The sequence below is a fragment of the Protopterus annectens genome, chromosome 11.part0, assembly GCF_019279795.1.
Source record: "Protopterus annectens isolate FY-2018-M chromosome 11.part0, PAN1.0, whole genome shotgun sequence".
In the NCBI taxonomy this organism is placed as follows: Eukaryota; Metazoa; Chordata; order Ceratodontiformes; family Protopteridae; genus Protopterus; species Protopterus annectens.
This window is the reverse complement of record NC_056745.1, coordinates 905,898,576-905,923,478: the sequence shown is the minus strand read 5'-3', so window position 1 is coordinate 905,923,478 and position 24,903 is coordinate 905,898,576. Positions and strand designations below refer to the sequence as shown.

The following is a 24,903-nucleotide window of genomic DNA, read 5'->3' as shown; positions in this document are numbered from 1 at the left end:
TTCTTCTAAATATAATGGCAGCACAGTCAAAAGGATAATGTGCTTTAGACAGGGGTAGTAAAATCATTGTCCTGAAAGCCCGAGTCAGTTGTGTAACCATGAAGTGATACACTGAGCAGATTACCATATAATGAAAGAGCCAAGTAAAAGTCTAATAAGTCTATTACGGAGGCCACAAGGGAAGAGTAATTACAGACATTACTAAGCATTGTTTTCTCACTGGATGGTTGGTTATAACCTCATCAGAAAAACAGTTTGTTTTCCTTTTTTTTTTTTTTAAAATAATGATGAACAGCAGGTTGGGTTGTGAGCATTAAAAAAATAAGATTTTAGTAAACTAACAAAAAAATCGCAACTTCTGAAGTTCTTTCTTTTTGTATGTTTCAGCGTCTCTGACCCAATGGCATTTCTGGATCTTTCAAACAGAATTAACTTGTCACTCTGTTGACCCTGCTGAGAGCATTAAAACTTATTCGGAGAGTTACAGAGACAATATATACAGACTTCCAGTTCCTTCAATATAAACATGATATACGGATCTAAATGTTAAAATGTAATTATTTCCAAATTTCAGAGGCGTGCACAGATAAAAACAAAACATTAGGACAAAATACAAAATTAGACAGTAATGGCTAATTCAACAAAAATTTCTTTAGCAGGTTCTAAAAGCAAGACTGACAATAAAAAAGAACAGCAGGGTGGCAAGGAAACCAGTTCTAGCCAAGAACACACACAGAATTTTCACTATAGTCAGGTAAAAACAAAAAGTGGGGGGGTGGGGCTACTGTGCATAGTCTTGACACGGAAAGCCTATATATGAAAAGACTTGATGTCATAGTTCGGATATTCATAAATAGGCATTTGTTTTCTGCAACTAAACTGCATCTTCTTTGGAAGCAACTGTGCATCTACAGTTGTGATTCAATAATTATTTAGTTATCTAATGTACTGTCTCTACCTGATATACTCTGTATTATATGTTCATTTTTATGTAATTACATGTGGAGCTTTTCAAGATAAACAAATGCAATAAATAAATAACATAACATAACTGGAATTTGCCTACAAAACCTTACAGAAAGATAACATGACACAGAATAAGAAAGCAAATGAGAAAGGAGTCCAAATGATATTGCTCTATATAATGTACTCCATCAGTACTAGCCTGTGTTAGTATGAGGGATGTAACATTCAAGGACATGGGACATGAACAAAACTTCTATTCAAAGTATACCTTTGAAAATTTAAAGCAAAAGGACTTTTTATAATAGCATTGTGTATGCTATATGCTCTTAAAACTAGTTTTGTTTCTGTTACAGTGAGAACAATACCCCCATTACAAATAAAAATGTAAGCAGGTAAGGTAGATATAGAGTAGTACCAGGCATTATCTCCTAGTATACAGCAGCCTGTCAGTAAATTTTTGAGAAAAAAAAGTGCCATCAGAGCAACTTTGTGTCTCACATTAACATATTTTTCCTCATACTCTTAATATCTTTTCCTTGCTAAAGCTACTATGACCTATTTTAATCTAGTATGAAACTGTTTAGACTGCTGCACATCTGAATAGATGTGATGGGGACTTAGTGTTGGCATTGTGAAAACCAATACCAATCAAAGGATCAGGCAGAATACAGCACTGTTTACAAAAGTAGGGAACCTACAAACGTAAATGAAACAAAAACATAATTTAGCTAAGAAGGGCAGATTCACCTCTACGGAAAGTCTGCTGCTGTGTAAGACACTGAGTGGTGCTACAGCTCTTTTTCAAATGCCACACAAAGTAGCATCATCCTATTTTATCTGTTCTGCCACATTCACAGTACAGTCTGGAAATGAGAGACTGGAAATATCTTTTTTAATAACATTTTGAATGTTGTTAAAATAACTTCTGGAATGCAACCACTATGGACAAAAGAAAAATACTTTTACAAAATTAACTTTCAACTCAGGAATGCCCTTGGGTGGAAGCAACAGCATTTTGTGTACACAACAAATAGAAGAAACAGACGTGAAACACTGAGGTGTGTAGATGCGTTACAACATCAGACAAATACCAACAACACAACACGCAGAGAAAGAGACAAGTATTAGGAAAATGGTTTAATATTGGAGACAGAAGCAAAAACTGCATCACACAATAACATACATTACAAAAATAAGTTTGACTATTTCAACTACACAGTTATGTTCACAATGAAGACAGAAGAATCAGAAAACTTTGATCTAATCAGCAAAAAAGCAAACCCCTAATTATCTTTAAACTAATACATTTATCCATTTAAGGTGACGGTTTACTTCTATTTCTAATTATATTATTGTGTAACTGCACAATACATAAGAAAAGTGAAACTTACCGCTTGTTTTTAGACAAAATTCTAATGCTAGATATAAGCAAAGGGAGAAAAGAAAGCAAGCCAAAGTTTTTTTTTTTTTTCAACTTCTTGAAATCAAACCAGCCTTTCTTGTACCAACCAGAAATCAAACTCGAAACCAATCATGGTCAGGGCCCACTGAAGTAAGCCACAAAATTGTCCATTTTTTAATCTCCAGTATAAAAAGTTCCACTGGTACAAAATGCATAAGTACAATCAGTTGTAGAAATAGTTAAGCCTGCTTTTTGGCTCATATTCCAACAAACAATCTAAATGCATCAGTAAAACAGAAACAACACTCAAATGGTCTTACAGGTTTCACTAAATTGCATTAACTTTGGCTTTTCTCAGACAATACTTAAAACTATTAAATTTATAATTCTAAACAAAATATTAGTCTACAAACAACTTTCCACAGCACAGAAAAAAACACAAATACAGTTCTTGACATCAGCCAAAAAGGTAATGAAACTACATATTTTAATTAGCATTTAAGCTAAAAAAGAGAAACAGTAAATGACTACAAAGTAGCACAAGCCATAAAAACTTTAACCTCAAAGGTAAGAAAAAAACTGAACTTCATTTTAGTTCTCTGAAGATTGTTCCAGTGGTAAAAGTCCTTCTGTTTGGTGAAATGTCCATGGTTTTGTACCTCTTTTTGTTTCTTGACCCTTTTGAGCCCTTGCAGGTTTTCCAAACAACAAAGAGCAAACATGGACAGAGACTCTCTGACTCATTACATGAGGACGCAAGAACAGTGGAAGGCAGAGCACAAAGGCATTTGTTTTACTGTTTCCAGCTCCAGTTTTGTTCCATTAGAAGGTTGTAAGTCATGTGCAATTTTTTTTTTGTTTTTGTTTTTTGCAAACCATAAAATCCTAAACATGTAAAAGTTAACCCTGCAGGGAAGGTACATCTCAAACATTGTGCTGCTAAACTCTTGTGCTTCAGGAAAAATACCTAAGATAATTGCAATGACACAGAAAATACAACTGGTGATGCTTGTACTTGCCTTAAGTATTCATAATCTTTCAAGTGAAAAGAAAGTTATTTGAAGGTTATAAGGAATGTCAAAATTTACAAAAAAAAAAAGAAAACTATATATTTAAATATGACCCTTTAGTAGTAATGGTCAGTGAGAGTTAGAGATTGCGATTACTCATACACACCAAGCAAGTATGCCATAAAACAAATTTTTACAAAATCAAAAATGCCCCTTTCCATCCAGGGTCAGTTATAAATAAGCACATAAGTAATAAATGGTAAGAATTTAAGAGTAACGGTTGAGTACTTTAATAACCGTGACTACCAAAATTAAACGTTCTCATCTTCACTTTAGTGCTACTTTCATGCTAACCAAAGTGGCTTTATGAACAAAAATTGCACTCCAAATGTTGTTAATCATTTAGATACAATTTAGTCCAATAAGTACATGGAAAAAGTAAATGTTTAGACACTATCACATACCAAAAAAATAGAAGCAAATGCATGTAATGCAATAAGTAAAAGCCCATTTTATATCTCCAGTGGTAGTGCAGCCCTTATGAAATGTGTAACAATGACAAGAAAACTTAAAAAATGCAAGCCAGCCACTAACTGCTATGAAGTACTGTACAGGTTAATGGGCTTTTGTTTTTGATATGTACAAGCCATGGGATGTTATATCACTTTGCATGTGAACTAATGAAAAGAAAAGGAAGGCCATCTGTAATACTGTGTAGCAAGCATCAAAATAGTGTGTACGCAGCTTGGAAGTGCAATGAACAACACGACTGCCTCTTGAACATGGCTTACAGAGCCATATAAAGAACCATTCTGTTCTGATAGAAGGGTGGAAGAGTAGTGCTGATGAAAATGACAAACTGTCATACACAAAAAAGCCTAGTGGTAGTCACACAACACTGTCCACCTGCAAGATACTGCTACAGCACCATAACAAAAACATAAAAACCCATTAGTATGCGATAGTGGGTAGACTGGTCTCACCAATAGACCTTTTTCTGCTGCACTACTCTATAATGTACTTGTACAATGATCTCCACACAGCAGTCACAATCATAATCATCATAGGAACACTAAATATGCACATAACTGCATGGGTTGTGCACTGTACTAAACATTGCCACTTTATGCACAGATGCAAAACAATCCACTTTAGATGAGAAAAGGGAGAACTACAGAGTTGATACTCCATGTCTATCAATCTGGCCCTCATTATGTTTCTAGGAAAAAAGTAATGAAACTAGTGCATAACTTGGTGAATGGAAATAAGCAAAGAGAGGTAATTGTTTTAATTGTCCCTCACTTCACTGATTAAGACCATGCATTCGGGTTATAAAACTTGACTGGTTAGTTACTAGAAGTCTACATGGCAAAATGACAGGAGTGCAGTAGGTATATCTTAAAAAATAAACAATTAAAATAAAAGGCTTAAGAAATTCTGCTTATCCACTGCATTAAATAATAACTGGACTACTTAAATAAGCACGTATCAGCTTAATGAGGACAAAGTGAAAACAATCAGCAAACAATAAGAAACATGTTTGTGCTCCTCTATCACCTCTGGATGGAAAGGGTTATGAAGTCCTGTACTTTCTCGCCTTGAAGGTTAGCATATCAAAAAGAACAAAAGAAGACTGCGAGGTTTGATTTCACAGCATTGATGTGCGAAGTGGTTAAAAAGTGAAACATGGGCACCTAAATGTCTTACAAAAAACATCAAAGAGAAATAACAAACAATTTCAGGCAACAAGACCACAGGATAGTAAGTTAACAAACCTTTTTAAACCTCTTTAAATATCAGGGATTTATACAAAACACGTAATAAAATACCCATGTTATCAAATAACTCTCACAAGAAACACATAAGCTCTAGGCAGGAAGTACCTTTGGAATTTGGCACTATATTTCACTGATCCATTTTAAATGAAAAAAAAATCGATCACATTTTGCTGAACAATAAAGTACACTCATTTTGTTTTCCACAATAAAAAATGACATCAATGCTTCACAAGCCAACACAAAAGATATTTTGGAATAAATTTAACATGAATTCATCAACTAGAACTTTTTGAAAATCCATTTTTTGTTCAAGTAAACCGATTTTAAACTTTTCTTACAAACACATAACAGTTAAGACCTTAGACTCGTGATGAAACCACAACTTCATTCACAAAAGCACCAGCGTAACACGGTTTACAGTTACTTTTCTTTTCTGTACATTTAAACAGTATAAAATATAGGTCATTTCATGTGCATTTAACCATGGATTGTCTAACTGTGAGTCAGTTCAGCAAAAGGTGACACAAATAGGTAGCATTTTTGCCCCCAAAGAGGGTAATTTCTGTATTCTTACACTAGTCTACAAAAGTGGTTTTTATATATATATTTATATATATATAATTTAATGAGAAACTGTGCCACCTAAAATGGCCTTATCAAAAATCTTTACACTGCCTGAAAAATGTAAAAACTATTACAGAGCTCTACAGATTAGTAATCAGACAGTTTTTTCAAACTGTTTTGGAAGTAGTCTGCTTCAGATGGAAAATGACATTCTATGCCCCTGGACACATATTGCTATTGGTACCAGCGACCAGGCAGAATGCCAATCCCTGTATAATACTTTCAAGTCTGTTTTTTATGAAAAGAACAAAAACAAACATTTTTGCCACAGGTTTCTTCTATTATTATTTTAAGTCTAATATTAAGATTCAGTCTTGCATTAATGCAGCTATGCTTTTCACATTGACTTCCCATAATTCATAGCTAGATGAGGTCACATGCAAATTTCAAAGGTCAAACTAGGTCAAAAGTCAGGAGGAGGACCAAGTATGATGTGAGGTCAGAAAGACATCAGAAACAATGACGGGACGATGAAACTTTTTGTTTTGAGACGCCACAGGGACATGCTAGGCAAACGATGAACTAACAGGCATGAAGATGTCTAGGGAAAAAACAAGGAAGAGTATAAAGTTACACAGAATCTATGCAGCAGAAACAAAATCACTTTTATGGGTGCAGGAAACAATGCAAATCTCAAGTTATTAGTATCTATGAGCCATTCACTTAAGTTGCATTATTACTGAACATACTTTTAAACAACACAATGAACACCCCCAAAATAATCCATTTGGCCTGTAAAAGACAATGGATTTATTTTGGGAAAGAAGACCTTTTGCAAACAAATACAACATAACGGAAAAGTCAGACAACTGAAATTTACTACATAATGGAAACTACAACAAAAACACAAATACAAGCAACAGAAGGAGAAAGCATGACAATTGCAGGTCTAGGGTTAAAAAGTGGATGGATAAATAAGTCCTTTCTTGGCACAACTGTTCATTCTATAGACTACTTCAAAAGGATCTAGCTAGCATAGATAACTGCTCTTTAGATATCCAATAAGTTAACAATAGGCAATAAATAATTCCATTACTTCTGAGGCAGTAAAAATTTTGTATAAAAATAGAAATGTTTTTTTTACAAAGAAAATTTACAGGCCTGTGGCTTATTTTTGTTTTATTAAATTTATCTCTCAAGAAATGTCAAGTATTTTAATTTATTTTTAATTTTGTAAATCTCCCTTGCTTCAGAAACAGATCTCAAAGTCTCTGTTTATACCTCACCTTAAAAAAGAAAAGAAAAAAAAAAAGATTGGTTTGATCTGCTCAGTAATGTCAAGTCTAGCTATCTAATTAATGATGTAAATGTGGCTAAAATAATTATTGGAAAGACTTTTTTGTAGTGTTTCTGTTGGCATCTTGTTCTTAACAGGCCACCACCACAATAACCCATAAACAGCTGGTGCCATCCATATTACACTGGTCCATAAAGCAGCCTGGCTTATCTTTAGTGCTTTAATGGCACCAGAGATTAGAGTTAAATTGCACATTATTTTCTGAAATTCTTAAGACATCTTTTTCTTAAAGTCAAGTCTATGGAACAAAGCAAAACTGAATACTGTATCACAACTTGATAACTGCTTTTCAAGGAAGGAAACTTGGTGGAATAATGGGAAGAAAGGGAATTGGAAGAGTGAATGTAAAAAATAACTGTCTCTCTTGATGAACTTTTGGCAATATGCTCCTCCTCAGCCTCCTTACCGAGGCAGGCTGGCTCATGGGGACTTACCCTAGCAAAGCTAAAATAAAAGCAGTAAACTTCTTGAGTTAAGATCAGTAAGGTTTGCTGTCATTCTTGGAGCGTTTCAGCTGAACCTTCAAACGCTTCATGCCGATCTGAAATCCATTCATAGCCTGTATGGCAGCTTGTGCAGAAACTGGATTGTCATAGCTAACAAAACCTACAGATAAAAAGAGGTGGGGTAGGAGGAAAAAAAATGTTGAGACAAATTTTAATAAATATTAAATTTACTACTGTAACTGTAACTTGTACTTAATTCTAAAAATAAAAATGAGCCATCTTTAATGAACACAAATTGTAGCTTAGCGTTCACATCTTTTGTGAAAGAAATGAAAAATTCATTAAACAACATTAATGTTACGTTTGCTCCTCAGTTCATTACATATTCATAAGACTCATATTAAACAAATATGTGTCACAAATGTAATTACTGCTTGTGGTATGCAGATGTACAGAAAACTGACATTGTGTTCAAACCCTAATTAGTAGATCATTTTATATAGTTATAATGTAGCCCATATGACTAACATTATGCAACATTCAGTGAATAAGCCTTACTAATACAACTGCCTCACTTTTATTACCCTAAAATGCAGGACAGCTATTTCTTGGAATATCTCATACCTCATCAAATTGTATGGCTTAGTCACAAAAGTAAGTTGCAGTTTTTGCTTTCTATGCTGTACTTAAAAAAAAAAAAAAAAAAGCAAAACACCTATATTTTTTACTGAGTAGATAGGTGGACTGATTACTGACAATTCATCATTCCCAACAATGCTGAACACAGACAGAAAACCACATGTAAACAAAAAATATTACATTAACGTCACAGATCATTATTAGATAAATGAACAGTAGAAAAGGCAGCAAAAGTGCAGCAGATTGCTACGAGTGAATAACTACACAGAATATAGTTTACTATCAAATAAAACTCAAATCAACAGACAGGCAAATAAAGGAGAACAAGTACAGAATCTGGCATCAGACAAAACAGTGATCTAATCTCTGAACTGTAGGCTAAGGTGATCAGACTATTTAATGCAGTTTCATGAAAAGAATTATAACTATAAAGCAACTAAATGGTTTAAGTATGCAAATCCTGAGTTTAATTTCCTTAGTGTCAACTTGCCTACTGCATGACACTGATGAAGTCAATATATAGTGCTTTCAAGTCACTCGTGAAAAGAGGCATTTATTTCTAGTAAAAATAACCAGTTAAATACAGAAATAAAAATAAATAATTTACAGCCACTGAACTCTGTATCATCTTTAGTTTTCTTATGTATAAACTGGACGGGAAATGCCCATAGAGAGGTAGGTAGGACTTAACAGCTCAGCGTGGGAACCTGCAATAATTATCCATCTGGCTAAAACAGCTAACTCCACCCATTCTGAACATTTCAGTCTAGTTGCTAACTACATCCCATCTCATTAATATAGATGAGAAACAGCTTTACTAACAAATGTAGGACTTTACTGACCAATATGGGACTCTCTTGTCTCAAAAGAATGGGCTCAAAGTAGATTTTAATACAATCATGGCTACCTTCTAGGCTACCAATACTAGATGCAAACTAGAGAAGAAGAAATGCTGACATGAGTGCTATTCGGTGACTTAAAGACAGACTGACTTAGCAGCCCACTCCATTGTCTTGAGTGGTTCACAAATAAACCAAAAATAGAAACACTCAAATATTCTTGAATTTATTCTCCTTGTACATCTCTGTACACTGCACTTCCCCTATAAAAGGCTGCCACATGAACTGAAAAAACAGTGCTCAGTCATAACACACTGATAAACCAATTCCTCTAGAAAAGCACCAGCAAAGATCTAAATAAGTGTTTAACTGGGGGAGGGGGGGATGGTGCAAGAGATAGACAATTCTCAAGTAGGAGAAGGTTTCCTTTCCCACAGATTGCACAATTTCTGAGTTAATGTGTGTGTGTGTCTGTATGTATGTATGTGCATATATATATATATATATATATATATATATATATATATATATATATATATATATATATATATATATATAAAATTAGGAGGGCTGTGGGAGGCACAGGGTGGCTGTTCCACTGCAGAAAGACTTGTTTATTTAGCCTGCTCTGGGGCAATCCTCATGTGCTGACATTCTGTGTTTCCATGTTTATACATTGACATCCAGAACATTGAAATTGTGATCTTTCTATTACAAATAATGCATCCATACATTTATAGTAGCGCCAACACTGCATGAATGACAGTAGGGAAAGGAGAAACTTTCCCACTGAAGTGCACAGAACTCATTCACGGAGATCTCACATAGGCCAAGTATCTAGCCTTTGACAATGAAACATAACTTTGATAATCTGTTGCAATCCAGACAACTGGTCCTTGATCAACTATAAGAAATGTTAAGAGGATTGACCCCTCAGTTGTATTTTACTTCAGCCAGTACAGTAGCAAATGTTAAGAATACTGAACTCTTAGACAAAGGTGTCTAATAGGCAGGGGAGATGTGGCAACAGTTATGTCTTCCTGAGTTATGAATGCTCACAGGTTTACTTTAGGCAGAACAGGTCCCAAAGAATGCTGAAGTCAAAATAAGCTACAATCATAGATGTAATATCCAAACAGAAAGCATAGCATCTTAACAATACGCTTAAGAAAGCTTTCAGCATGTAGAACCTGATGGCAGTGAACAATTCCAACAGTAACAGGGATCCTGGTCAATACAGTCTAAACGCACATCAATAAATGTGTCTCAGATATATCCTTAAATGTTGCATTTCCTGAAGGAAATGGAACTTGACAGAAGCATCACAAAACAATTTTCCCCTAGGATGCTATGCCCTCTGCAGCACCATGTGTGTGTTTGTGTGTGTGTGTGTGGGGGGGGGGGGTAGGAGTATTCTTGCTACCTTCCTACTTACTGTAATCAAATATTAGGCACTACATGTAAAAGAAAAGAGAATTTATGTTTACCAGTCATGCTTACTTAAAAAAAAAATACCTTCTTACAGAAAATACAATTTTGCATTAGTAAGTCAATGACTCAACTTTTATAGGATCATAGGAGGTTACTAAGCTACTGGCCTTAAGGCCCTTATAAGCCTAGCCAAGGGTTTAGACCATATTTAGACAAATCAGCACCCTTTGTCCCTGTCCAGCAGGGACATGGGTGGAATCCCAGTGGTATATTTTCTGTTTTCCATCCAGTTATCCAGAATGCACTTAAAAATGGGTAAAAAGGTACTCTGCTTGATGTGGAGAGGGAGTCTATTCCATAGATGGGGGGAGTCTCTGGGACACAAATCTGTTCTGCCAACATGTCTGGTTGATGTCACAGACCAGGTTGAGAAAGCGTGTTCGGGTTACTCGAGTGGAGCTTAACTTGCAGATCCGCAGCAGTCCCATCAAGGTGGGCACCGTGATTGCCTTGTATGTCAGACAGAGGTCACCTCTGAGGAGTCTGTAAGAAACTGAGTAGAGGGATAAGGCTTTTAGCCTATCTGTGTATGGTAGATGTTTGTGGTCTTGGATTCTCCTGGTGAGGAACTTCTGTGGTCTCTCCAGCTGCTGCATGTGCTTTGCGAGGTACATGCAGAAAGGGGCGTTGTACTCAATAATGGGCCTTATAAGGGAAGAATACATGGATGTTATGACCGCCTTGTCCCTGGAGGAGATACCCTTACTTATGAGGTGGGCCATGTAGAAGGCTTTCCGTACAAAGGAAGCAACATGGTGGTCAATAGTCATGTTGCTATCAACCTGGGTGCCCAAATCCCTCACAACTGCGTGCTTAGGACACTGTTATTAATGTGATAATTTGTGGGGACATCACTCTCCCAAAGGGGATGATGATTTGGTATTCAGCTTGAGGACATGTTTCTGGCACCAGTCATTTGTCTGAGTGAGACCCTCTTGGGAGGATGTTCACATTACTAGAGGAATTGATGACAGCACCCAGCTTGCAGTCATCTGCAAACATGGTCAGCCACAGCCCACTGGTTTTTGCCTGCACTTCAGAAAAGTGTATACCAAACAACAGAGGCCTCAAGATCAAACCCTTGGGTATGCCACGCCACTTGTTACGGGTCTACTGCTTAAGGTGGCTTCCCCTATTTTGAATATGTGGGCTCTATCAGTGAGCCAGTTGCTACCCATCTGGTAACATATGGATTAATGCCTAGTTGAGAGACTTTATCTATTATGTCCAAGTGGGGAATAGTGTCAAAGGCTTTGGCCAGGTCAAGGTAGGCAGTGTGCACAGTCTTCTCCTTGTCCATGACTTTGGTGACTGTCTCAAAAAAGTCGACCAAATTTAGCAGACATGACCTCCCCTTGACGAAGCCAAACTGTGTGGGATCAAGTCTTTGGAGGTTGCCAATGTCCTTGTTAATGAGGTCCATGATAATCTGTACCATGGCCTTGCAGATCAGGCTAGTTAGGCTGATGGGTCTATAATTTTCCAGATTGGTGGATGCTCCACCTTTCTGTACAGGGATGACAGTGAATGTCCTCCACTCAGCTGGGACAAAGCCAGTACTCAGACTTTGGTTAAATAAGGTGCCTAATGGTGCTGCAAGTTCCTACCCGAGCTCAAGTAGGATACAGCCTGGGATGTTATTGGGTCCCATGGAGGCTGTATTTTTTGCCTTTGAGAGCACAGTGATGACCTGTTCCCTAGATATAAGAGGAAGGGGGCAGGTACTGGGGATGTCCTAATTTACTGATGGGGGGAAAGACAGGTAACGTTTTCTCTGAATCTGTCAGCCAGCAAGTTTGCTATATCTATGGCATTTGTACAAGTGGTGTCCTTGACCACCAGTTCTGAACAGATCTGGGTGCTTCCTTTGAGGTTGCAGTAACTGTGTAACTTCCCCAGACAGAAATAGACAAGCTCATAGTAACTTCCTCAGAGAGAAATACACAAGCTCATAGTATGCATGCAGACACATTAACCAAGCAAGCAAGAATAATTACAAAGCAGCTACTGAGAGTTGACATTTTCATTTTAAGTACAGCACTGTTTTGCGACCATTTCACTACAACTAGTACTGATGGTAGGTGGCTGGGACAGTATTCCTTCAAGGTGAAGAGAAGATTTGAGACAAATTTCTTTAACATCATCAATAGCAGTTAACTACTGTAGTACAAAAACATGTCAATACCCACTTTAATGGGAAAAAAAGTGCTTACTCAAGTATCCAGCAATCACACAATGCATACAGTATGAATGCATTTACCTTAAAAACATAAATAAATAAAGCAGCCTCATACTTGGGATACCTGCCATCTACGGGCCTCTGCAGCAGAAGGCGGCTTGATATCTGGGACGATATATTAGCTCATAAATGACAAGGTGAGATTAGTTACTCCCACAGTTCTTCAACTGTGCACATGCTGCTGTTCTCAACCAACAGAAGGGAGTAGTCCCAAAAGCTTTGCAATAAAGTGGAGTTGTGGTGTTCTTGTAGTTGTTTTTTTGTACTGATTCACATGCTGCTGTTGCCAGTTATAAACGTCTCCAAATTTTAAATCAATGGATACTAGTTGTGACACTACTGCATATTTCATGAGCATACAGCTCTTCTTCTAGAACATATCGTACAGATTTATAACATTCAGCATTGTGATGAACAACCACAATTTACTTCAGATGTTCTTTAAGCTACGTTCTGTTTAACCATAGTGGGCCTTCAAAGGAAAATTATCTAAGCAAAAGATCCTACACTTGTGCTTACATCCAAAAGGAGACTTTCTTGTAAGGGAAGCATGCTGGTAATACTTGCCGTATTATGCATAACTCTGGAATTTTCGTCAACATCAAGTTCAGATCTTCTTCTAGAACATATCGCACATATCTTTGCAAACAATCAAACAGTAACACATATCTGACAGTTTACAATGAATTCTAGTACTTACATATGCTCTGATTTTTGGGGGAATTGGGGACTTTGTGAAAATGTTGCCCCCTAAGGACTGTATACCAACGCAAAGTGTTGTGCTTATCCACTTGAGAAACGTATTTAATTAGTTGGTCACAGTTCGCACATGATTTGCCTGCACTCCATATTCAACAAAGCAAATGTTAACAGAAAATGGGTAGGGGATGCTCTGTTCTGCGCACATATACAAAGGGCCACATCAGAAGGTAGTGGAAATATTCAACTGGTATCTTATACATAAGGAAGAGCATTCTGTACAATAACTGCTAAGCAGAGGCCCACCGTTAAGATTCCCCTACAGACTGCCACAAGCATAAATGCAAATACTCATTAGGAAGCACACCTGCACTGTAGCACCTTCTATACCATTACAAATTAATTCTGTTCCGAGACACGTGGTTCTCACTTAAAATAATTATTTGCTGTACTCTTTTGATTACCCATATAGTCATGCCCTGTACAATAAAAACAGCTGCTGATCTCTTGTGGTACATCTTGCCTTCTAATTTGCATCTCTGTTCAAAATAAACATTTAGTTGTTAATCCCACATTATCATTGTCAAACACCACCAGCAAGTCATTTTCTGTATCTGCTTTACTCATCTCAGGAGGGTCATAGTCTATCCCTGCATGCAATTAGTGCTAGTTGGGAACTAACCCCAAATGGATAATGGGCACACACATTTGTCTGTGCATCTACGGCTAATTTAACATTGACAATCCATCTGTCAGCACATCTCTACAATGTAGGAGAAAACTACACACCTCAGTAAAATCTCATTCAAGCTCACTGAGAACAAAGCAAGCCTCACAGAAAAGGCATACTATCAGAAAATAAAACCACTTTTAAACAAAAAATATGACGTTTCACTCCTAACAATGTCAGAGGATGACTGCTAAATAGTGCAGTAGGCAGTAATTGGAAGACTTTTTCTTTAAACTGAATGACTGTTTTCCTTAGCTGTCAGATGACAGTGGCTGGGATGTTGCCTCATGAACAGTGGATTTGAGAGGTTCACTTTCTCTGTCTACTGCCAACTGACAAGTCACAGCTCTCAAGCAATCAGGGACCAATTTCACTTGAATCAGGGACAAATGTAGAAATAATCAGGGACAATCAGAGACCCTTTTAAAATATTGGCACTATTAGCTTGAAACATTGCAACAACAGAATGTGAATTATTATACATTTTCTGAAGTAAACAAACTCGATAACTTGTTATGTAATTCACCACCTTTTCTCCAAAAGTCAGAAGTCTTAGGAGGGATTAAGAGGGTCAGTGATAAAATTTGAGTCAAAATCAGGGAGAGTTGAGAGGGATGCTGCCAGTTGTTGGTTTTAGTGTCAGGATGATTCACATGGTATGGTGGCCATGGTTGATGAAACGAACAGGCTACTAATTAAAATGTTCTTTGACTTCAAGAAGGAAAATGCTTCCTATGCCTCTGAGGCTTTCGCTCTGTGACAGTGATTCTGGTGTTTGGGATAACCGGAACATTGCCTGTGTGGCGAGTCGGTAAAGGAGAATGTCATATAGCCATGTCTGGGGGACTTACAACATTGAGACAATTACTGCTAGTAATAGAAGATTTATGGTTTCCATTAGTAGTCTGCCGAATTCTGAAGTACTCTATGCATCCTTGGGCATGGAGGATACCATGGAAGCTGCAAACTGTAATGATTTTGTGGCTTTTTATGTTGTCTTCTAAAATTGTTTGGTTACAGGTGTTTGTGGCTATTGACTTGGCATGGTATATGAGGCTGTTTTCCAAACAGTTTTGTATTGTGCATATTTTAATCCTCTTTTTTAAAAAAATTGAATGCCCAGACAATATGGCAGCATTCAGTAACATTTATTCCTGACAAACATTTTAATAGCATTGTTTTAATGCACTGTTTTAGTCATTATTGTCATAATTATATTCTCTGTTTTTCTGTGGCAAACTTATTACATAATATTCTGCTGCTATTACTCTGGATTCAATAATTATGTTACACTGCTTGAGTTTTTGGTTTTGTAAAATGCCAAAAGAATAAACACTAAAACTTGAACTTAAGTACTGCACCACCCTGCTGCCTATTCAAGTACATCTACATAGTAAATTAAATAATATCCAAGTGTGCAGCCATCTCTTTGTCCTCTGGTCCTTGGCTTACTTCCTGTTATTCAGTGGGTCATCCCTCAAACCTCAACATTCTTGAAATTCTGTCTCTCCTTTTATGTTTGCATCCTCATGCTTGCTGGGTTTCCTTAGAAAATACAAAATATACTTGCAGACTTTATTCACTATGAACTGCTTGAAGAATAAAAAAAAGGTGTAGGCTAGATGATCAGAGAGGGATGCATAGGTGAGAAGTACCAGAAGTTGTCACATGGAAGTAGAGTTTGTGGGTTAAATTTGGCAAATTTATTATCAAAAACAATAGCAGTGTCAAAAGATTTAGGAAGCAGTGTTCTGTCTTTGTAATAGCACTATGATGAATATTTAAGAATTTATTACCATGCCAAAGTATTTTACTATTACAGCAACATAGTATTTAGAAAATGACAAACCTTTGCTTCTTATAAACAGCAGGCATGAATACAAGTAAAAGTCGTGGGCCTTGTGAAAGTCCTGGGAGACTTTCGGAGGTTTAGAGATTTTAGAAGTGGCTGGTGAGGCACTCAACATAAGTGTATATTCTGTATCACTTCCAGGTAGTCCTCACCTTCAGGTACTGCCAGTTAATCTGGCATCATTCCAAACAGAACTATTTTAGCAAAAAAAGAACTTGAAAGTCTGTAATCACTACAGGAGGGATGCTGTAAAAATGCAGACAGCTGAAACCCTAATTTTTGAGGCTGTACATACTACTAAAGTGACTGGCAAAAGTAGATAGATACACCCACACACGTGCATGCGACACACACACACACACACACACACAAATAAATAAACAGCAGCCCACCTGTGCCCCCATATAACCGTATATATGGTAGATGGCATCTGTATATGGTAGAAGTTCTGGACAGAGTGACTGATAAATGGAATACACATTGTAGTAAAAAGTAAGATGGGAGATGAGCAGTCTGCATTCAGATCAGGGTGTAGCATAACTGACCCAATGTTTGTAGTGAGACAGATAGTTGAGAAGAAGCTAGAGTTGAGGAGAGTCCAGTTGGGCATTCCTAGACTTGGAGAAAGCATACAACAAGGTCCCAAAAAGCTGATTTAGGTAGTCCTGTGGTGGTTCAAAGTTCCAGAAACACTGGTAGAATTAGTGCAGGCTATGTACAAAGATCCAATGACTCAAGTACAAACAGTGTCCAGTCTCACAGAGGGGCTCCCATTGGTAGTGGGTTTGCATCAAAGTTCAACTCTGAGCCCACTGCTGTTCATACTGGTGATGGATTACATTAGAAAAAGGTCAGAGGGGAAGAGATCAACAAAATTGCTGTATGCAGACAATGTGACATTACAGGCAGACTCTGAGCAAGAACTTCAGCAAAGGATAGGGGAATGGAATGCAAAACTGAAGGCATATGGGATGAAACTATGTACAGTTAAGACAGTGGTAATGGCAACAAACTGGGGAAATCAGAAGAAGCTGAGAATTGAGATAGAAGGGAACAGGTTAACAGCTTCAAGTATCTGGGAGTGGTGGTTGAGGAGAAAAGAAGTCTGAATGAAGAGGTCAAAGCTAGAATCAGAGGGCCTGCAGCCAACTGGCATGGACTGTCATGTGTAGTGTATAACAGAACACCAGCAAAGAAGCTGAAAAGTAAAGAATACAAAACAGTGGTGTGACCAGTACTACTGTATGGTACAGAAAACTGGGCAGTAAATGCAGAGCAGATGAGGAAGCTAGAGGTGATGGAAATGAAGTGCCAGAGACAGGTTGTAGGATGCACACTCTGGGACAGATGAAGAAATGAGGACATAAGAGCAGAAGCCAAAGTAGCTTCAATTGCAATGATCAAAGAGAACATATTACAGTGGCTTAGGCACATGTGCAGAAAGGCAGAAGACAATCTGGTGAGATAATTTGGGACAGAGAGGAAGAAGGTAAGAGAAAATGAGGGTGCCCAGCAAAGAGTTGGAAGGATTATGTGAAAGAAGGTCTGCGACAGTCAGGTATGACTGTCAAAGGTGGCAAGGAGTGTGGCATTGAATCAAGAGATGGTGACAGTTAACATGACACCCCCAATCCCATGTAAAAAACAGGAAAAAGGGGCATCTAGAATGTCTTTCTTCACAGTGCAGGTATGGTGAAATAATTATTCAACGTACACTATAACTTCACACTGTGGAAAAAGAGGAGGAAAGGTGATGCACACCATCAACCAAAGCATCCAGTTGCATAGCATGCATCCCCTATCCCAAGGCAGACTGTATTCCAGATTGGTATTCACTTCAAAAAACATTCAATTAAAACCACTACAGCATGCTAGATAAAAAAACATGTACTACAAAAATAAGTGTAGTGAGGGTAGGTATAATTACTGACAGTAGGAAAATGATAAGAATATTGAATATTTAAGAATATGATAAATTCATCACACAGCAATTCAGTCTTCCTTGTTTTGGGCTCAGTCTTCCACTCTGAGAAGAATAAAAATCTATGAATGAGATACAGTAACAGGTTAACATTATCAACAATGATGAGCAACTGCAAAGCCAATCTCTGCTTTGGACTAGACAGCATTTGAAAAGTTTGGTAAAAGTGTGATGAATAATGAACTCTAGCTTCATAGACATTTTCTGCAGAAAACGTCTGTAAAGGAGACTGCTGTGTTAGTGGCACCTCCTATAGGCATGGATGTGATTTGGCCTGATAAAATCTTCCCTGAAACTTCACAGCAAAATGCAATGTGAATGACTAGCTGCATAAAAATGTTTGCTTTTCTCTGCTTTGCCCATCCTTTCAGAACCAAAAGAAACAAAATGCTTCTCAGTTTGTCAAGTTTCTTCTCTTCTAGCAAAGTAAAACCAAAGTTGCTACATGGATCCAAATGATGCTTAACTTGCATATCTCTGCTCATAGAGCAAAAAGAATGCAGCTGAATCTTTTGGTTATGCTTGTGGATAGATGCGACATTAGGAAATAAAGATGATGATATCGAAGCCACAGAATTTACCTCTGTAAAACAATTAAAAGGCTCTTTGCAAATCAACGCTTCTAAATTAGAATTTTTTCTGACAGATGAGATAACAATAAGTCTCTACCGAAGACAGAAGTTTGAAGGAAAGAAATGTGTAAAGCAAATTCAGTTCTCTTTGTACAAAAACTTTGTTATACTTGGATGGCTCTACGGCAGAAGGGCAAAGCCATGACTGCGCCCCAGAATACTCAAGGTTTCATTAGTAACCTGGACATTGCAGAAGCCATTTGGGAGAGGAAGTAAGGGAGCAGCTGTACCCACTGTGAAGGAGGGAGGACAACTAGATTTACTGCAACCATGTAAATGTACTATTAAATTAGCCAAAGATGCTCGCTCACCTATCAAAAAGCTTGCATGCTGCAGCCAGGAAATACAGGTGTATGCAGGTACATATATGAATTTAGTCACCAACATTGTGGGAAATTATGTATAAAACCATTGCAAGGTTAATAGGGCAGATAAGATTTGCACAAGGGCTGCAAGAATGATGGCTGTGTGGCAATGGGGGGGGGGGGGGCATCCTCAAGACATAAGAGTGTAGCTTAACATTAAGAGGAGAAAATAACACATAATCCCATAAGATACATGCAGGGAATGCAGAACAATGCATCAAAACAGTACGGGGAAAACAAATTTTATCTTGGTCAAGAGGATTCTGTAACAATGCCTTTACCAAGAACTCTGGATCAAAAGGACTTTGGGAGGGATAAGCATAAAATAGTAGTCTTCTCCGGTTTGCTCAAAATTCAAGAAGTTGAGCAGTGATTGAGAATGTAAACAAGTCCATCTGCAGAACTCTCAGTTTTGGGTTTTAAGAAAAAGTCTAACTGATGTTCCCAACTCATGATCTGAATAAAGCTTCTGACAAGCTGTAGTAACCCTGACAATACATCAACTGAATGTCCAATAACATAACCAAGTCCTACAGTCTCAGTTTTTGGCATACATGTAAGAAAGAATTCCATCTTATTGTTTACGTACAACAGTACTGCAATAGTGTTTGTAATCAAACAAAACACATCCAATCGTTACTCAGTACTTTGGTAGAAAGAAAGAAGTATGAATGACAGAATGAAAGAAAGGTCATTTCCAAAGAACCATAAATCATCTGAGTGAAGAAAATCCTCTACTGAACAGTGTTTCATAAAGCTTCCAGAAACATGTTTCAGTGAAAATGTCAGAATCTCACACTGCTGCTCAGTGAATCTACACATGGAGTATAAACAGGCCAAAGGGAAACATGATGCAATAGAAATGCTCCTGTCCTACATGAAACCTAAGAAATATTTTACTATGTGTCTGAGTGGGAACATGCCAGTAAGCATCTTCAAGACCTGAAGTAAGTTATCATACAAGTCCCTTGTGTAAGCAAGTGAAAGTTTTGGGGAAGTACCATCTTGAATTGTGAGAGTTTCAGATGCTTGTTTAAAGATGAAATATCAAGAATGGTCTCAACTGATCCCATTTCATTGGCATAAGACATCTGAAATAAAAGCATGTCCCTCTTCTAAGCAGAATGTACTCTTCTAAAACCTTTTTGTAGGGCATACTGAGCAAACTAGCTTTCCTTTTAGAAAGCAATACTGTGAGGTACTTGAAATGGTCTGGAAAATCACTGCGGTGGTGGTGCTGCGGTAGCGTTGCTGCCTCACAGTAAGACGTTGTCCCGTTCAATTCTCAGCTACAGCGTCTTTTGTGTGGAGAGATGCATGAATGGGCGTACCTTCGTTGAAGGTTGTGCGTCAGGGCTGGCAACTCAGCACATAAAAACCTACTGCCAATCATTAGCGGACCGGAGTTCTGCTGTGGCGACCCCTAACCGGGAAAAGCCGAAAGACACAACATCATCAACTTGAAATGGTCTGGAAAAAAGGTTCTGATACAAACTACCACATAACCGTCAACAAAATGCAGAGGCTACTCTCCCTTCTACTGTCTAGTGTGCAAGAAGGGAAGCCTGCAAAGGGGTGGTAGCTAAACTGGAGTATCCACCTTCGTATGTGGAGGTGGAAAAAAGAGGAGTGACTAAAGCAGGGGCACAAGTTCAAGATCAAAAAAGAGTTTTGTTTTTAAAGTCAGCTTCCATAGTGGCAAATGACATATGAACTGTCATATAAGACTACTTAACACGACTGAACTGTAAAACACTGCTGCTGTATTAAAAAAAAAAAAAAAAAAAAAAAAAAAAATGCAGCTTTTGTAGTAAAAGGGAACATTTTGGGCTTAGCAAATATATCAGAATCAGCAGGCTGAAAAATCTGTCAAAGACTCTTCTTATTTACCTTTCTGTTTTATCTCCTGTGTTAGGAGAGAAGCCGTCTTACCAAAGATAGTAGTAAAAAGAACAGGCTTTACTTTATTAAATAACATTCAAGTTACGGTTACCCTTTAATCATGCTTGTCCTCTAATCATGGCCCAACACGCTGATTAATACAAGGCAAGTATAGACATTGTGATTGTGATATAGGTTCATTTCTGTGTAAAAGAAAATCAGAGCAAGCAAAAGGTTTACACTTTATTGAACTACTCCAGATCATACCTCTCAACTGTCCAGATTTTCACACAATATCCAAATTTTTATCTTGTATCTTTGGTTTGTTCCACATAAAAAAAGTTATATACTCACCATAAAGTTCCATCTGTGTTGTTCATTTTCATTTTTTCCTCACATGTGGGTTCGGATCCGATTCATCGGATCCAACTCAGCCACTGCAATAGCTTGTGGCAATCAAAAAGCTCTTGAGCACCCTACCCTACCCATAATGCCTCTTCTCCCAATCCCTTCAGATCTTATTTGCTGACAACAGTAGAAAAAAAAATGTTAGAATAGAAAAAAAACATCTTAACTAAGGTTAAGACCACTCCTCACTTACGTAAATGCCAATTATTCAATTTAGGTCAATAATCAAAGATTTTAGTCAACTCGTTCATTCAAAAAACAAATAAAGGGACAGGGGGATGGTGGGTGGGTTGTTGTGGAAAAAATTAAAATGGACAACACAGATGGGACGTTATGGTGAGTACATAACTATTTTATCTGATGATGTCAATTTTCATTTTATCCTCACATATGTGACAGAGCCCCCAGCTACCTTTTTTCTGGGTGGCCTTATGGAAGGATATTCTTCAGAATCATTGAAACAAAGGAGGCTCCACCTCTAGAAATCAAATCCAGCTTTTAATAAGGAAAGTATTCGGGGTAGTCCAGGTGGCTGCTGCACAAATCTCATCCATGGATGCTCTGGCATAAAAAAACTGAAGAGGTGGCCATGGCTCTAGTGGAGTGAGCTCAAATAGTTTTTGGGAGCTCTAAACCTTGCCTCTTGTAAATAAAAGATATGTAGTCTGTAATCCATTTGGCTAGAGTGACCTTGCTCACTCCAAGACCCAGTCTATTTTCTGAGAGGAGACAAACAACTGACTTTACATGAAGGTAAAAATGCAGTTGTCTATGGACATCTAACAAATGCAATAAGTATTCTCCTTTATTGGTAAAATTTGGAAAGAAAAGTGGCAGACAGTATTCTCAAACTATCTTTGGTAAGAATGAAGGATTAGTACGTAACATGACCCGGTCTTTGTGGAAGACCAAGTATGGTGGTTGGGTTGATAAGGCTTGAATCTCAGAAATTCCTTTTGTAGATGTGATGGCTACCAAGAGAATGGTTTTCAAAGAGAGAAATTTAAGTTGGCAGGTAGCCACTGGTTCAAAAGAAGGCTGTATAACTTTTTTGTAATTCCAAATTTAAGTTCCAAGGCAGTGAAGAATCTTTATAAGGGGGCCCGAGTAATACAGTTCCTCTCAGGAATGCTTTGCATAGCTCATGTGAAGTGAGGGACGAACAGTCAAATCCAATGTGAAAATCAGAAACTGCAGCTAGCTGCACTTTAACTGTAGAATAAGCTGCCCCTCATTAAAAAGCGGTGCTAAAAACTCTAGTATAGCATAGAAAGGAACTGAAAAAGGGTCTACATCATGTTGCTGAGACCAATGCATAAATCTCCTCCACTTAATGCTGTACAACTTCTGTGTAGATGGTTTATGGAAGGATAATAGAATATGATGAAACAGGGAAGAGAACATAAGTTGCCTGGCCGTCAATGGAACTGGAGACACCAAGCTGTCAGCTTGAGACTTTGGATGTTCAGGTGAGGCATTTCTGTCGGCTGTGACAGGAGATCTGGAATTGGATCCAGAATCCTTGGTCTCCTCCGTAGGTAATACCAAAGAAAGGGAAACCAGATTTGACGAGGCCAATATGGGGCAATGAGGATTACTTCTCTCTCCAACTTTTTTGCTTTCTGAAGAAATTTGGGAATCAAAGGAGTTGGTGGAAAGGCATACAGCAGACCGGGAGGCCAATGAGTGACAGAATCCCTCAGGGATCAGGGCAAAGTAGCTGCTACATTTTTCATTCAGATTGGATGCAAAAAGGACGCAGCAAGGCTGGCCCCACATGCGGAAAACATTTTCCCCCACTTTCTTATTGAGGGACCACTCATGAGGCCTAGTAATGGATCTGCTCAACTTGTCTGCGATCACATTGGACTTTCCCAGAATGTGCATTGCTACCAGAAAGTGACTGGATGAGATCGCCCACTGCCACACTATGAGCACTTCTTGACATAAGGGAGTATATGATTTGCTTCCCCCTTGCTTGCTGATGTACCAAACTACTGACATGTTGTCCGATTGAATCCAAATTGCCCCCAGAGGATGAACACACAAAGGCTTGCAACACTAGCAGCACCTCTCTCATATCTAGTATGTTTATGTGCGACTTAGCTTCCTGCACATACCATGTGCCTTGGACTATTTTTCCAAGATAATGTCCACCTACCCTATCTGGGAATAGCCTGTGGTTGCTGTGGCCTTGGGGAGAGAGAGAACAAAGAGGCGACCTTGCATAAGTTGATTTGATTGAATCCACCATGAAAGATCCTTATTGCAAGTGTTCATAATTCTTATTGGGGCTGCCATGATTTGGTGAATGATGGACCATTCTACAAAGAGAAGCCACTGTAAGACTCTCATGTGAAACCTCACTAGTGGAACTAGTATTACTGCTGCTGCCACAAAACCGAAGGCCTGAAGCACTGTTTGAGTAGAGTAGATGCTCTTGAATTATGTGGCAACTTTCTGACTTGGTCTCTTATGGTCACCACTCTTGATGATGGGAGATGTGCCATCATTTCAATTGTGTTTATATTTGCTCCTATAAATTCCAATTCTTGAGAGGGGTCTAGGTGTGACTTTTTGTAATTTATTGTAATACCTAACAATGAACAATTTTGAAGAACCATGTCTTTTGCTTCTAGAAGTAGATACCTGGTCGGGGCAGTTATGAACCAGTCACCCCAGAGTCCTTGCTGTCTCAAGTGAGCTACTACTACTACCATACACTTGGTGAACACACTGGGGGCTGTAGTAAGACCAAACAGCAGTATTATGAACCGACAGTGACTGGCTCCCAGCCGGGTGTGTAACTGACTTCTGGATCACCTGTCCATCTTTATATGGTAGTACGCATCCTGAAAGTCCATCGAGCACATCCAATCATCCTTTTCCAAGAATGGAAGGATGGACTGAACTATGACCAACTGAAATTTGCTCTACTGAACCGATTAGTTTTATCCAAAACTGGTCTCCAGTCCCCTGTCTATTCTGGTACCAGAAAGAACCTTGAGTAAGTACCGGATCCTCTCTGGTCTGGTGGGACTTCTTGGATGACTCTTATCTAGCAACTTTTGTATCTGGATAGCTGTCTCTGACTGGATGGAACAGAGTGGAGTTTTTTGTTTTGGGGCGATGGATGGGAAAAGGGTATCTAGTACCCTCTGGATATTATTCTCTGCACCCATTTGTCATTTATGTTCAGCCAGGCTCTCTGGTGCAGAAAAAGATGACCCCCAATTACCTCCACAGAACAGCAATCAGGAGCACTGGAAGGGTTTCCCAAAAAACATATCTCTGGACTCTTGATGATGCTAAGCCCCTCTGCTGCAGGGTCCATCACTGTTTCCCCATCTGCCCCTGCAGGAACTTTCACCAAGAGCTTGATGAAAAGACCCTTGTGATTTTCTGGAACACATCTTTCCACTGCTCTTCTGATTTTCTGAATATGGACTCTGGGGACTGGAAAAACAAATGCCCATGGCAAAAAGGGTCTTCCCATCTTTCTCACACCTGGACAAAGTACCTTTGACTTTTGGGCCAAATAGAGAAGTGCAATCAGAGCATTGAAGAATGAAGACTTAAGGAGCTCAGCAAAGTTACACAAGTGCATCCAGACCTGCCTCCTCA

The 24,903-nt window shown here is 38.2% G+C and overlaps 1 protein-coding gene across 9 annotated transcripts in view; it reads right to left on the bottom strand.

Annotated features, from left to right (window-relative positions):
- Window positions 1–2,497: 2,497 nt before the first annotated feature.
- The window catches only part of CELF2 (CUGBP Elav-like family member 2), a 1,986,852-nt gene continuing 1,964,446 nt past the window's right edge, over window positions 2,498–24,903 (bottom strand). For 8 of the 9 annotated variants that reach the window (XM_044088293.1, XM_044088297.1, XM_044088301.1 and 5 more), the window contains one exon: window positions 2,498–7,683. In XM_044088293.1, coding sequence (XP_043944228.1) covers window positions 7,556–7,683 — 128 coding nt within the window. In that variant the 3' untranslated portion in view covers window positions 2,498–7,555. The remainder of the gene's footprint in view (window positions 7,684–24,903) is intronic. The other variant, XM_044088292.1, reaches the window with a different exon arrangement.